Source organism: Epinephelus lanceolatus, chromosome 11 (assembly GCF_041903045.1).
Source record: "Epinephelus lanceolatus isolate andai-2023 chromosome 11, ASM4190304v1, whole genome shotgun sequence".
NCBI lineage: Eukaryota > Metazoa > Chordata > Actinopteri > Perciformes > Serranidae > Epinephelus > Epinephelus lanceolatus.
The window spans coordinates 24,307,353-24,323,110 of NC_135744.1; the positions used below are offsets into that span (position 1 = coordinate 24,307,353).

Here is a 15,758-nt window from a genome sequence, read left to right on the forward strand (position 1 = left end):
AACTCTCAAAAAGCATTTTGGCTCATCTTTTTGATGTTCCAATGATCACCAGCTCTTGTTTCCTTGAAATAAACCCTTTATTCACGCAGTTAGATTTGAAGATATGCTGGCTCCTTACACGTTAAAATGACTGGATGGAGTCCGGTGGGTTTGATGCAGAGATTTTGAGGCTGTTTCTTGTTAAACAAAAAGGATCCCACTGTTTAATAAAAAGGTCTGTCTCTGTAGGGATCCTTTCCACAATGTCACCAGACACTTACAAGAACAATCTGAGCCTGTCAGTGGCAAAAAGAAGCGCTTTTAGTGGACACACACTGACACTGCAAACATGCCCCGAGTGATAACATTGCAGCCGGTTCCACGGCTGCTGGCTGCAGCGCTCTAACGCAATACTAAATCAAGTTAAAAAATTCTTGTTCAGTCAATTAGACACAAAAATATGAGAAAACAGGGTCCATGTTGAGAAACACCAAACTTCTCTTTAAAGGTAGATCAACAACATGCTCTCCACAACAATTATTATGTACAAAATGTTGTGAAGCTGCACCCTGTTTCTCAGATCTGCCTTTAATTTACATATTTGATGGCTAATGACAGCACAGCAGATGGACATGAAAGTGAGGCTTAACAGGACCAGCTGGTTGGACTGGCTGACTCTACTGATATGCTGGTTTGGTTGCTGTTTGACATTTTTATTATTTTTTCATGTGTTTGCCAAGTTCTGTGAGCTGACCTCAGCTCCTCGAATTAAGAGCCGAAAGATGCGGCCAAGCGGCGTAAAGCTATTCACACCTTTAGGTGGAGCGACACCTCCACAACCCAATTCAGGAGCCCAAAAACATCATACCCCCCCCCCCACCCCCACCCCCCAACAACCCGCCACCCACCCGGGCCCACAGCTGCCTCCTCAACAGAGAGCGAGAAAGAGAGACAGGGAGAGAAAGAGAGAGCAAGAGTAAGTCTGCATAAAAGACGATCAACAGGACTCAGACTTTGGTGAGGGTGAAGACAAAGAGCGATGAAGCAGCAGCGCTGTGACCATTGTGTTGTGCTGATAAGGCCTCGCTCCTGCAGGGCTGGCTGGAACTCACTGCCAGTAGTGTAGGTGGCAGAAGCCTGGGCGGTACCTCCAGATAATGTTTTTGTGGACACGCACACAAACAGTGGCTCACTCTCACCGCCTCAAGAGCCGGCTGTTTTCACCTTCCACTTTCTTGCTGATGCTCTTCTTTCCCCAGTGTGTACACTAGTCTCTCCATGGAAGGCCTCTCCATCTCTCTTTCTGTCTCGGTGCTAATTTCAAAATCCCCCCTCCCCCTCCCCAGCCTCCTCTCCCACCCAGTATTCTCAACCTCCGCTCCCCTGTCCTCCCTCTCCTTCCCTCCCCAAAGTCCAGTTACGGCACCACTATGTTGTAGTCAAAAAACCAATGAGCAGAAATCTTTAAAAAGCAGAGCCCTGGGCAGATTTATCTTTGTTTTTTTCTGCAGTTGTTTCTTGCTCTCGCAGATGTACAGACAGGCCTGCATCTGCCTGCTCACACACACAGTGCTCATTCACTCACACACTCGTACGAAGCCATGCTCGCAGGAACACGCATGCTCTCTCTCGCACACTCGCTCTTCTCATGCAAGCCCTGCTCATTTCTAGTGGTGGTTTGTTGGACATGCAGGAGTGGGGAATGAGGACAGGGGAGAGAAAAGGGTTTCTAGCTCGTAAAGGGAGGAGGGTAGGCGTGTGTCTAAGTGTGTGAGTGTGTTGAGGGAGAGGTCTTAGTTCAGCTGCCATCTCCTCCGATATTTCTTATCGTCATCACCTGTTGGGGACGGAAAAGAAACATCATTTAGAATATGCAGTGTGATCAGTATACAGCTATTTCTACTGTGGAGGGAAGGAGACGTAAAGAAGTTGGAAATAAAGTACCTTTCCACAGAAGGTGAGATAAAAAGAATTTAGGCTGAATAAGAAACGTAGGAGAGAAAAAAAGAGCAGAAAAGACTCGTCAGTAAAATCTGATTTTCAACATTCATTGATTTTAACAAACCTCACCAACTACGAATGTGTCAGAGTCATGACAAGAATTGTTCTGGGTTGATTCATTTGAGAAAGTGGAGCAAAAAAGTCTCACCATACCTTCTAGATGGTTCCTGGAGATATATTTCAGTGCCTCATCCAGAAGGATGACTGGAATGGAAATCTTCAGGACCATGATCCACTGGGACCAGCGCAGAGGGGTCACCTGGAAGATCAACTGAAGGACAGAGGAAATCAAGAAGTCAGAAACTCTTCTAACAAGGCATCAGATGCTGGACAGAGCCACAGTAGACACTATGCAAAGGAGCTTTTTCTGCTCGATGACACTGACACTTAGGGAAACAAAACACGGGCAAATAAAAACACATCTTTACCAACTCGACAAAATGCATTAAACAAAAACCTTCAAATAGGGAAAACCGGCTAAATACGAAAACACATGCAACTGCACGGACAAAACAACACAAGTTTTCAGGGGACACCAAAAAGCAGTGCAAATTGAGCCAGTCCCTATGAATTCTGTCTGACCCTTTAACTTTGTCTAATTAGAGCAACTGTACTACAAATTTGACTCCTTAAAACAAGTACTACCTGCGGCGTATTGATTTGCTCAGCCCCTCTCTTTCTGTTTATTGTGAGACTACTGTCATAAGACCGGAGCCCTCTGCCTTGGAGGACAGAGTCAAAGACACAGTGACAGGGCCGACTGTTCACATCACACAACGAACGCTACCCAGCGGTTATTAATGGTCATTAATGGGTTTAATGACAGTGACAGGTTTTCTGTGTCAGATGTGAACTGCTGCTGTGAGGCTTCGGCCCAAGCAGTAAAATATCAAGAACAGGGATGAGATCAGGTTGTGCTGTGTTAGCTCGAGCTGACTGAGCAGACAGAGCAGGAGAGCGGCTCCGCTGCTTTGACGACCAGCTGTTGGTTACGTTTCCTATATGTGGTTGTATTTTCTATTTTTGGTCACATTTTCTGTACTTGGTTGCGTTTTCTGTACTTGGTTGGGTTTTCCCCATTTGGTTGCATTTAATGTTATTTGGTCACGTTTTCTGTACTTGGTTGTATTTTCATATTTGGTTGCTTTTTCTGTATGTGGTTATGTTTTCTGTTTTGGGTCATATTTTTTGCATCTGGTTGTGCTTTCTGTATTTGGTGCATTGCTGTATTTGGCCATGTGTTATGAGTCTGGTCTTTTTGCATGTGTTTTCTGAAGGTACAGTTTTATAAGCTTTCAGGGCTACTCTTCTATTCTCTGTAGCAATATTTTTCCATTAGAAACAACACTGTCAAGAAGAAACTGCCTTTTAAAACTATCATCATGCATTTGGACCATGACATATACAATTATCAGTATGCATTCTTCACAACACCCGCTCCAAAGTAGACTCACTGACGCAGTCTTATCATGGATGAATACTTACCGGCAGTGGCTCGACGTAGAGGATGAAGAAGTGGAGGGAGAGGGAGAGGATGATGGCTCCCAGCAGCCAAATGTTGACCCAGGGAGGCATCCTGAGCAGGGACTGGTTCTCAGACAAACTGGCGGCGAGAAGTGTTCATAGATCAAAACAAGTTGACATTAGGGACTTACATGGAAGTTATTCTTACATGTTGCAAAGATCAAATGAAAAAGATTCTGGCAAGCTCACACACTTAAAGGCTTAATTCATTTGTTGTAGGAAAATTACAACCGACATTTAATTTAAATGTCTTTATAACACCAAGTACATCATCTTCACAAGACTCCCTCCGTATACAGGTGATAGTAACCATGTAAACACACGTCCTCTCTGTCAGCTTTACCGACTGTCTTGCTTTGGGATAACATCTTCATTGGTGAGGCAGCTCCTTATTTTAACCTTCCCTTTCTCAGATTCTTTCCTAAATGAGACATTAGCATTTGTTTCTATAGGGAGCTACTGACAGACTTGCTCCATGAGCAATCCTGGCAAAAACACTGGGAGTTTTCCCTTCATACCACTGTTCCTTTTATTTTCTGCCTCCCTAAATAAGCATTATTCCATTTCTTAAGATGTGCGGCTAAGCTTGAATCCTTTGCCTCATTCCCCAAATGCAGATTCTAAAATATACCGGCATTAAAAACAGCAACATTAATCCGTCAGCAGTAAAAAGAGATGATGTTTGTGATGGATGTTTCTCTGGGTAATTCTTTCCCAAAGAGAGCGCTGTGCTGTTGGATGACAGTGTCTTCTTTTTAATAAACATCTGACAGCCATGACTTTTTAGAGTTGACCCTGACATCAGATGACTGACCTGTTGAGTGCGTTGAACATTTCAATAGTGACCAGCACAGACAGGGCCATGGTTGTTGGGTATCGGGATTCAAACACCTCACAGTCTATGTCCTTGAACAAAGGGTTTTCCTCTGTACACTGCATGAAGTGGCTCTGTAGAGAGAGACAGACAGGAGTTAGTGTGTTTGGGTGTCTGTACTGTATGTGTGTGTCAGTAGGACCCCTGCGACCTGGTTTGATGAGGTTCAGATCTTGAGGGGGAACAGCTGCAGGACATTGGCCTTGTACCCACCGTGTGCAATCAAACCACATGGGTCTTACTTTCCTTTCTATTTCTGTATATGCACCACTGGGGTCGCCAAACATTACTGTGTCCAACAGCAGGGATTTATAATACTGGCTACCGAGGGGTACACACAAAACAATCACAAAGATAAAAACTAAAACAAAAAACCCTATATTCTAAGGACGGTGCTGCAGCCAATGAAAAGAGCAGAACAATGTTTTGCAACTCACCAGCTGATAGAAAGTCACTTGTGGGCCTTCGTCATCAAACAGGTACCACCATGTGGCAGCACCCACTGTACCAAGACCCACATATCCTACAGGAGAAACAGACAGGAAACATTTAGTGCAAGTTTAAGATTATTATAAATACTATACAGACAGATGATGTTTAGTTCAAGGAGGGAAACATTTTTTTATTGTTTCATTGTCCTGCACTCCAAATCTGAGGTTGCAGACTGCACATAATGTAAAAACGTAAAGGGCCCTATCTTGAGCCAGTGTTTGGTTTGTCCCTGCTGAGCTACTATAGCAACAACATGGCAGTGCAATATGATGATCTACTTATGAGAGGACCTGCTTTGTATGTGGATATAAATGTCTCATTCTAAGGTAAGGAAAACACAATGATTCTTATTTTCAGGTGATTATACACCAAAGAAAAAAACGTATTACAGTATATTATATTCCAAGTCTGCCAATATGTCCCCCTAAATCCCTCTGGACCTTTAAGTTAAATTACAGAAGTATGAGTATCAAAACATATGTCAACTACCAAAAGTAAGTGACTCAGGAATGTGTTGACTTTGTAAAAAACACAGTTTTTGAATTACAGTGAATGAATTACAGTGGCTTTTATTTTGAAGTGCCGTTTCCTGCAGTAGAGTGAGTGAATAACGGACAGCTACTTAAAAGAGACAGCAAACTAGCTCAATGACATGGCCAACCCCAAGTATGACACTGAATATATTAAAATGTGTGGACCTCCTTGAACTAGCGACTGAGGAGAAATCTGGCTGGACCAGTTGGGAACCACTGGCTTATAACATTGATATATAATATTAAATCATACATAAAGTTCAAAGTAAAATATTACTGCTTCAAATGTTTTCAAAACATATTCTACTGTTGAGCTGTAAGTAAGAAAGTTAGTCCGGCTGGTGGGCGGTGCTTGATGCTTTGATTGACTGTCTCCAACGTGGCTGCCTGGCCACAAACTCACAAAATTTTACAGCTAAACAGTACACTAAAATATGTTTCTGAAAACATCTGAGGCAAGAAATAGACAATGCAGTAACAGAATCTTGATTCATATTTGATCAACTCTGCCTAGTTTGACAGTCTGACCGCAACTCTGACTGACATGATTGATAGCTGTGATTGATAGCAGCTCTGACTGGTTGTTTTTAGTGCCCCGCAGTCAATTCAAGCTAATGCCATGGGAGGCAATAAGAGGATATTATACTGTGTGGATGTAGTGACAGCTTCAGCAAATATGACAAAAAGGTGTTTTTTAAATTAACAAACTGAAGCTTTAAGCACAGTACATGAAGAAATGTACTTAGTCACATTCCACTACTGCAAAGCAGCATAATGACCTATGGGGAGATTCAGAAGTTGTTTTTGTGCTTTAAATTGTACGAATCACAAAAATAACAGGTGGAAAATATTCAGTATCCCAGACTGCAAAACCTCCCTGTTAGCTCACAGTGTTGAATTAGCCTGGATGGTGGACGATTCTAGTTCTGGTTCTGGTTCAGGTTCTGTGATCTTTGGTGATTAGTTTGATATTTCAGTGTGTGACTTGGTGACAGCTGATAGATGTGGCAGACTGATGGCTTCGGGTGGAAAGTAACAAACTAAAGACTCATTCTTTAACATTGCAACAAGGACATTTCGGGCAAGACTCCCTCTTCAGTGTGTATTCTGGCAGCTGCATTGCTGAAGAGGGGCATCTTGCCCAAAACGTCCATGTGGCAATATTTAAAAGTCAAATTTGAGTGCTGTCCTAGTCTTTGCTTTGTTATTATCTACATTAAGGATCCAGCACCCAGTCTTCAAGGTCTTATTGTGAGCCGAGCACATTGTGCCTCATTTTTTGAGATGAAAAATGCTTTAAGTTGTTAATAATATTCTAGAGAAAAAAACAATCACAAACAGGCAAGCAGGAGTCTCATTTTATCATGATATAGGCTAAGACGTATTAAATGCTGTAATGATACAGTTTGAGTTAAAAGTTGTTGCTCATGTAAATAACCTGGCACGTATCTAGTTTCTGGTGTATTCTGATGGTAAACAGAAGGATATATACGGTATTACATACACATATTTCATACATGTTAACATTCAGAATAAGGAACTTAATTGCTCTTAACTTATGGAAGAAACATCAGGAAATCCACGTGTGCTACTGTTTTTTGGGTGTGCTTTTAAAGGAATACTTAACCCACAAAGTGATCATTTGTTTATCAGTTACTCACCACTTGTTCTGCTGAATTTGTGAAGAAAACTTTGTTTGTCTCACATGTCTCCACAGTGAATGAAGAATCCAAAAACTGAGAAATTCTTGATGAATTGAAGTCATAGATGACCATGTTTAACAACACCAAAACTACATCAAAATATCTGTTTACAGACTTTCACACAGCTTGTGTCGAATAATCCAAGTCTCATTTATCCAGTCATATATTCAGTACTTCCCAAACAGATGGCTCTTTCTGACAGGGAACTGAATATCAATGCTCTCTTCAAAGCCAGACTCCATTCACAAAAACTACTCATCTACTGCTGCCTCGATCAGTTAATTTGTGTTTTTGTGTGACTTTGGCGTATTAAAAGGTTAGTTTGGATTCACCAAAGTCACACAAACTAACCAACTGATCAAGGCAGAGTTAGACCAGCAGCTCCTGTGGTCAGAGGGGTTAAAATTACTACTTTTGTCAGTGGAGACTGGCTTTGAGGAGAGCTTTGATGACTTTCACTTTTGGTTTAGTTTTAGATAGTAATGTTTTAGCAAAAGCAAACATGCATGTAAAATCATCAACACAAACCACCGCACACTGAACTGAACTATTGTGGGTTGGTCAAACCTGAAGAAGCCACCGGTGAAACACGTTGTTCGCTCTTAATAAAATCACAGTAATTCAGCGCCTGATCCTTGAGACTGCAGAGAGTCAGTATAGTGTGTAATATAGTGTGTCAGAGTTTGTCAACGGATGTTCTGACATAGTATTGCTATGTTAAACATGGACCCCTTTTCTTTCAATTCATTAAAAATGACCTCAGTTTTTTGGATTCTTCGTTCACCGTGGAATTATGCAAAAACAAAAACAAAGTTTTACTCACCGATTCACCATCACACAGGCTGAGTAACTGATCTCCAAATCGTCGTTTTGTTGAAGTTCCTTTAACTTGGGGTGTCTGTTTCATGTGAAAGATTAGCTTCTCAACTGATGTCCATCAACAAGAGGGTGCAGTTAAAAAAAAACGTTTTGGAAATGCAAAGATACATCCAAACTCTAAAACTTGATTTTACCGGAATCCCAGCATGTCTCTTTTGTTAATTTTGTTAAACCCCCTGGCTGTGTGCATCCTCATCTGTAAAATGCAAACCATCTGTACTGTGACACAATCACACGTTAATTGACAGATGTTTTTTTCAGGTCAGAGCTAATGCTACCTCCAATGGCCAGATATCTGAAGAAGAGCCAGCCGGAGATGAGGGGCTCCTTGGGGTTGCGGGGAGGTTTGTCCATGATGTCCAGGTCTGGGGGATTGAAGCCCAGGGCAGTGGCAGGCAACCCATCTGTCACCAGATTCACCCACAGCAGCTGGACTGGAATCAGAGCCTCGGGGAGACCCAGGATGGCCGTCAGGAAGATGCTGGGGAGGGACAGTGAGAAGAAACATCAGCTAATGACGTCAGGCTCAAAATGAAGACCTCAGTGTGTGTTTCTGTTCCTCACCAGACCACTTCCCCCACGTTAGAGGAGATGAGATATCTGATGAACTGCTTCATGTTGTTGTAGATGGCTCTGCCCTCCTCCACAGCAGCCACAATGGTGGAGAAGTTATCATCAGACAGCACCATCTCGGACGCCGACTTAGCCACAGCAGTGCCGGAGCCCATGGCAATGCCGATCTCTGCTTTCTTCAGGGCCGGGGCGTCGTTCACACCATCTCCTGTCTGTGACAAGGAAAGACCACTTGTATCATTAAAGGGACAGTTCACCCCAAAATAAAAATTAAAAAAAAAAACATTTTTCCTCCTACCTGTAGTGCAATTTATTAGTCTAGAGTGTTTTGGTGTGATGTGACAACTGTTGTAGATATCAACCGCTCTGAGCACCACAAGCCAAGTGCCATCTTGTTCCATTATATTGGAGAGAAGGCAGATATCGCCAACACTCAGCAACTCACACCAGAACAATCTAGACTGATAGACAGCCCCTACAGGTGAGAGCAAAGTTTGGATTCTCTAATTTGGGGTGAACTTTTCCTTTAAGTACTTGTTTCAGGTAATGGAGGAAAATTTACTAAACCTCTATGGAGGATAAAACTTTGGCAAACACACACGCTGTTGTGTGGTGCATTAAAGGTGAGAGAAACTCAAATTTTTGTAACAGTTCTTGCCTCAACTTGTTCAATCTTAAAACACTGAGCCCGCATTCCAAATTATTCTTTGAACAGAGATGGGTCTAACAAACTAACGATGATTGAAAACGATTATGCAAAGTCTCATTATCGTTTCAGATCCAGACAGGATTAAACTAAAGCTGAGCAAGTGAGATGTATTAATCTGTCATGGCAGGGCCTAAACCGGCTTTAGACTGCAGTCAACGGTGGAGTTAGTCTGACAGGCAAATGGTGATATTGTTGTCTCCCTCCCTCCCATCAGCCCCTCTTCTGAGACGTGTGTCAGATAGGAAGCAGCAGAGCGGGCCCGAGATGACAGCTTCTGATAGCAGTGTCTGAGGGAGCAGCTGAAACATGTCACGCCTCACTGGCCTCTGCTCAGGCATTCTCCCCAAGTCATTCACACGAGTTGAAGGAAGGAGGATATGCATTTTTGTTGCCTTGCAACAGGCATAAAGAAAGAAGAAGGAAGCAGAGAGACGTGTGAAAGTTGAAGGGGGTGTCAGTGTAAGACATTAGAGCTGTGAGTGGAGAAAGTTGCATCATCCCGTCCTCTCACCATAGCAGTAATCTCATCGAATGACTGCAGGTATCCAACAATCTTCGACTTGTGAGCGGGCTCGACGCGGGCAAAGCATCGCGCCCGTTTGACGGCTTCTCTCTGGGCCTCGGGCGGGAGGTCATCAAATTCGCGGCCCGTGTATGCCTTTCCTGTCACGTCCTCTTCCTCACCAAAGATGCCGATTCGTCTGCAGATGGCCACAGCTGTGCCCTTGTTGTCTCCGGTGATCATGATCACACGTATGCCCGCCTCGCTGCACAGTTTCACTGAACCGATCACCTCCTTCCTGGGCGGGTCGAGCATGCCCACACAGCCGACAAACGTGAGACCCAACTGAATAAGAACAGAGAAAAAAAGAAAGAGAGGGGGATTAGGTTGCACAGAATTATATCTCAAAACAGAATCTCACCTCAGTTCCACAGAAATGAAATTCACCTCTTGTTTGTTTTGTAGCTGAAAACATCAAACTGATTACTTTTACACAACAAAAGAAAAAAGAAAGGAGCATTATGCTTTCAGTGGATGAAGGCAGCAGCAAATTTGACATTTAAGGAATGGTTCAACATCCTGTCGATAATTAGATGAGAGGATTGATACAACTCCCAAATTTGTCCATAATATATGAAGCTACAGCCAGAGGACAATTAGCTTAGCTTAGCATAAAGACTGGAAACAGAGGGAAACAGCTAGCCTGGCTCTGTCCAGGGGTAAAAGAAAATCTATCAGCAACTCTTCAGGGTCGTCCACACCAAGAAGGTATTAGGTAATATTATGTTTTTAGCCATTATGCTCTTTAGCAGAAATGTTCCACAACTGTCTGTGTAACAATTGGCTAGCACACGGTAAATGTAATTTGTTCTGTCATTATCGTGTTATGCTGTTAATGTGCTAACTGGCTAACTAGAGTCATGAATACGTCCTGATGGTCTTCCGGTTTCCCCTTTTGAATGACCAATACAGACTCTAGCCGCCTGCTAGTGTGGATAGTTATTTCCTCGCATGCAGGCGTGGAACATTTGCACTAGTTGGCCATTGGCTGTAGCCATGAGACGACGCAACTGAACTGTCGGCCTTTGTTGCCACTAGCTCTTTGATGTCAGCTTGGTGTGTCTGGGCCTTTAGATGTAACCTAGGTTGAGATGGTTTTCTTATTTTGCCCAGTGAATGTGAAGATTTTGAAAAGCATTTCATGTCTGTATCTGCCAGTCAGCCATCCTGATAAGAGTAATAATACGTTAATTCCTCTACAAGAGAGACTTGATCTTCTCTGCAATTAGGTGTTAAAAAACAAAAACCAACAATTACTGCATAGTATACCTTTAAAAAAGGGTCTATTTGAAAAATTTGGATTCCTAAGATAAACCTCAGATGTCCTCTACTGTACCTCATACTCTGCAAACTTGCTGGAGTTCTCCAAGTCCATGTCCTCCTTGCGTGGTGGAACGTCATGTGTAGCCAGGGCGAGGCAGCGCAGGGTGTCCCTGCCTGTCCCCCAGTCCCTGATCTTAGACAGCAGCTGGTCGCGCAGGGCCGGTGTCAGCGTCACCTTCCCTGTCCCCACCCGAAGGTAATTACAGCGCTCAATCACGCTCTCCGGAGCACCCTGTGAGGAGAAGAGTAAGAATCAATAGCAACAAATGCAAATGACGCAAAGTGCGTCTCGCTCTCTGTGTATTTGTGATCATATTATTCTCTCATGCCTTGATGAACATCTTGCTCTGGGAGCCTGGCTTAACGGGGGTGCAGTACACAGACATCGACTTGCGGTCACGAGAGAACTCCAGGGTGAACTCTTTCTTCATCAGCTGTTTGATCACCTGATGGATGAAAAGAGGAGAAAAGAGACAGAGGAGAAGAAAGTGACTAGGAGTCAAAGCGTGAGCTAAATAGCTGTATTCGTGGGCAGCCGTCAGGCCGGCAGCCAGCGCCTGACTGAGAGCTTTGGCTGAGCTACTGACAGCTGAAGGATGCCACTTTGGATCGAGCACTCAACAACCTTGTCTGGATATCTGACTGCAGCTTCACGTCTGTGTACAACAGCACAGGGCTGAGCACAGTGAGCAAGAACAATCAGAAGCATATAGAAAATAATAACAAAATGCTAACAAGAAGGCAGATCAAAGGACTGTAGGAGTCTAAAAACATCCCTACTCCTTCCACACTGTTTTATCTACGTTAAATGCCATGTCTTATTCTACCAGCAGGTGTCCCTGCAGTTCAGAGTCTGTGTTGATCCCATTACAGGCTGAGAGGTGAACAGTCACAGTGCTCTCTGTGATGTACACATGTCCTGTCAGGGGACATCAAACATCTGATGGATGTCCTGAAATTTGTTAGTGTGACAAAATTCCCCTCTCTATCAGTCAGGAAGAGCAATGAGAATACAAATTCAAGGTATGTGCATGTTACTTTCTCCTTCTCCTCCACTACATCTCAGAGGTAAATATTGTACTGTTTACAGCATTACATTTGTCTGGAAGCTTTAGTTATTTTGCGGGTTAAAGCTTTCCATCCTCTTCCTGTCCAGTGAAAACTATGTATCTCCAGATGTGCTGATGTTGAATGTTTGTGACAAACTGAAGGATGTTCTTTAGTTTTTTGAGAAAAATGTTCTACCTACTAGGGGGACAGTTCACGCTAAAATAAAAAATACATAATTTTCCCCTTAGACCTAGTTGTGAGTAGTTTCGTGGCGGTAGTATGTTCTTTTTTTTTGCCTTTAATCGATAGTACAGTTAGTTTAGTGTGAAGGGGGGAGAAAGAGGGGGCATGACATGCAGCAAGGGGCTGTAGGTTATCGAACCTGTGGCCTCTTCAGCAAAGACAAGCCTTTATAAATGGGCACCTGCTCTACCAAGTGAGCTAATGGGCACCCCAAGGAACTATTTCCTTTTCACCAAACTACACCCACCGACCATATCACCGCGCAGAGGAAAGTGTGCCTCTACTCATGGACAAGAGGCTCATGCCCAAGACAGTGCAACATGTTAACATTAATGGCATCCTCCTTGGCAGAGCTGTGACGTTAGTTCAGTGGTGAGCTAGCGTGGTGATTCGGTTTGTCGGTGTAAAGAAAATAGTTCCTACATGAAACTGCTCACAACAAGGCCTGTGGATTATCTTGAGCAATCAGGTCACGATTTCTGACAAAAGAGACATTGCTGTTGAGTTTCTTAAATGTATTTTTTTGGGCGCTTTAATAATGAATAAACAGCACCAAAGGTAAGAGAACAAACATGTATTTTTAATTTTGGGATGAACTGTCCCTTTAAGTTAAATAAATTCTTTAAAAACCCTCTTGGATCAGCTGAAAGATGCATCGTCACAGAGCTGAAAACACCATGAAAGGTTGACCTTTTAAGGATACATGGTTCTGACAGGACAGCCACACTAAAAACATATGATGATCTTACAGAATATGATGCTTTGCTGTCGATTAAACTACCCAACAGTGCATAAAGGGGTTGAAATGAGCACAACCTTAAACATCTACAGCAGTAAAATGCAACATACACATTAATGTAGCGGTAATATTAATCCAAAAACACCCGATAGGATAGGAAAACGCTGACAGGGAATATTTTACTTTAGGTAAAATTAGTGTAAAGGTAAAGGATCTGAATACGTCTCATCTGCCCTTCTGACTTCTGTCACTACGAGGCTGCTGAGCATTTCCAACAGACGAGCTCTGTTCTTCCTGAGATGACACTAATGGGGATTTTAATGACCTGCTGAATATGTACAGTGATGTAAAGAGGCTCGAAACCAGAGGTGACTGACTTCAACACAGTGGATGACAGGCACCTCAGCACTGAAACACCAACATCATCTTCGCGGTTCATTTGTCGTTCACACACACTAAGACATGCTCTCCTGCATAGGTCTGACTCTACATTCACATCTGACATCTTCTAAGAGAAGATCCGGCACTTCATGCGTGATTAGCTGCAGTGAGCTTTGTGCATAACTGACCTGAACTCAGTGTAACGGTGCGGGCAGGTTTGCTGTCTGCTGTAAATGACATTTTAAACATTTCAACTTTTAAACAAACACTCACAGGTTCACACCCTGAAGGCAAACATATGTGTCTGTCGACAACCATGAACCTGGTGACTCAACCTCGAACCTGTTGCAAGTCTGTGGACTGTGGATGAAGCTAAATGTAAAATAATCCGTAACAGATATGTATAAACAGGGGGTCATTATGTCATCCTCTCAACCAGGCAGCTACAGTGTGGTATAATGAGCAGAGTAATTAGAGTCTCATTGGTACGTTCATGCTGAGAAGTGCAAAGCCTGCAGCGGATATGGTGAGTATGCTCACGGTTAATGAATGACTGAAGACGAGTACTAAACTGATCTCACACAGCAGTGCCTGGACATTTAAGGAGTACTCCACAGATTTAGCAATGGAAATACAGGCATAAAAATGGTCTGTTTTACTTCACACATTCTTCTTCTGTGTGAAAACCTGGCTTCTACGTTACCCACAATGCAACTTGCCCACTGATAGCTGGATCAGAGATTTGGGTGTTATGCTAGTAGTGATGTAGCCTCAAGCTGCTAGGCTACAGAGGTCTTTCTTCTTTACCTCCAAATCCCGGTTTGAATTTTGACAAGCATTTTCAATAAAGCTTTAGTTGCTTACTAAAAATTACAACTGGTTTTAAGTCTTTTGCTTTATTTTAGATTTTAAATGTCGTGTCTATTTAACTGAAGCCATTTTCTTCAGTGGAAACAAAGCTTTTATTTACTTTTATGTCACAGACAAGAAACTTGCAGAAATTGCAAAGACAATAAGGCCTCCACAAAATAGCTTTGTAAGTCTTAAGTGGGATTTATCCCAGTTCATTTGAGTAGAGGAAAATTCAGCTAGCTGCTAGCCTAATTCATGTAATATAATGCCTTAGCTAATGCTAATAATGTTAGTATGTTGTATATGTGGGGAAAACATGTTTAGTTAGAGTCAAATAGGGAAATTGTTTTGTCGTTGAACCTTGTGAGTTATAATGAAACTTAATTTTGTACATTTGTTTAACACTGCTATTGTTCCCAGTTTCATAGGAGGAAAGGAAAAGTCTGCTAGCTGCTAGGCTAATTTAAAAAACGTTAAAAATGTCACAGGCTTATGTGTCCAACACAACCAGCAGTAAAGTGGCTAAGTGCAGCCTGCTGATGCAACATCTATCAAAAGCTGCGGTGGTTTCTGCAGCAGTGTGTGGCCAAAATATATGTTAGTTAAAGTTTAACATTTAACGGCAAATTGCAGCCGGAGAATGCTCGCAGCCAATCAGTAGAGAGAGTCCTCTGAGTCCTGTGACATGTTTACTTGTGTTACAAAGAATTTCATTCTACCTGAAACATAGAAACACACCTCCCAGCCACAGAAAAATGGAATTACTTTGCCACTGCTTGGTGTGTTTTCAGCATTATGCTAATAATGTTAGCATGCTGTATGTGGGGATAATATGTCGAGCAAAAGACCTTTTGAACTTCTGTTAAATATTGTTGCCGTTAACACAGGTTTTAGGTGTGTTAGTTAAATAAATCAAACTTAACTGTACTTCACAGAAACTAAAAACATTTTTCATTTTTACACATTTTGGAATAAAGGGACATCAACAAAAACCTTCCGTCAAAGTTTTCACTAACAAAATAACACTGCCACACACCTGTATTTTTTCTATTTTGCACAGCTCCCTCTGGACACAATGAAGGCTTCATACTACTTTTACATCCTCCCCGGGACCTGTTAACACATGCTGCTGTGTAAAGCCTCTGGGGTTCCCTTGAGAGATAAACATCACTCTGCAGTGTCACACATGTAGCTTACCGAGTTGCAGGCACCAGCACGTTCCACTTTGCTGAGTCCGGACAGGTCAGTCTTGAAGACATTCATCTTCTCCACCAAGGTGGTTAGAGCCGTCTCTGTGGCTTCACCCACCTTCTCGTAAACCCCTTTGGCCTGTGAGGGAAC

The 15,758-nt window shown here is 42.7% G+C and overlaps 1 protein-coding gene across 2 annotated transcripts in view; it reads right to left on the minus strand.

Annotated features, from left to right (window-relative positions):
- Positions 1-1,473: 1,473 nt before the first annotated feature.
- atp2a3 (ATPase sarcoplasmic/endoplasmic reticulum Ca2+ transporting 3) overlaps positions 1,474-15,758 on the minus strand; it is a 73,172-nt gene continuing 58,887 nt past the window's right edge. The window contains exons 11-22 of one of the 2 annotated variants that reach the window (XM_033644445.2): positions 15,615-15,746; positions 11,482-11,598; positions 11,166-11,384; positions 9,779-10,114; positions 8,550-8,770; positions 8,264-8,466; positions 4,816-4,901; positions 4,319-4,452; positions 3,466-3,583; positions 2,134-2,251; positions 1,924-1,957; positions 1,474-1,816 (exon numbers count right to left, since the gene is read on the minus strand). In XM_033644445.2, coding sequence (XP_033500336.1) covers positions 1,953-1,957; positions 2,134-2,251; positions 3,466-3,583; positions 4,319-4,452; positions 4,816-4,901; positions 8,264-8,466; positions 8,550-8,770; positions 9,779-10,114; positions 11,166-11,384; positions 11,482-11,598; positions 15,615-15,746 — 1,689 coding nt within the window. In that variant the 3' untranslated portion in view covers positions 1,474-1,816; positions 1,924-1,952. The remainder of the gene's footprint in view (positions 1,817-1,923; positions 1,958-2,133; positions 2,252-3,465; positions 3,584-4,318; positions 4,453-4,815; positions 4,902-8,263; positions 8,467-8,549; positions 8,771-9,778; positions 10,115-11,165; positions 11,385-11,481; positions 11,599-15,614; positions 15,747-15,758) is intronic. The other variant, XM_033644438.2, reaches the window with a different exon arrangement.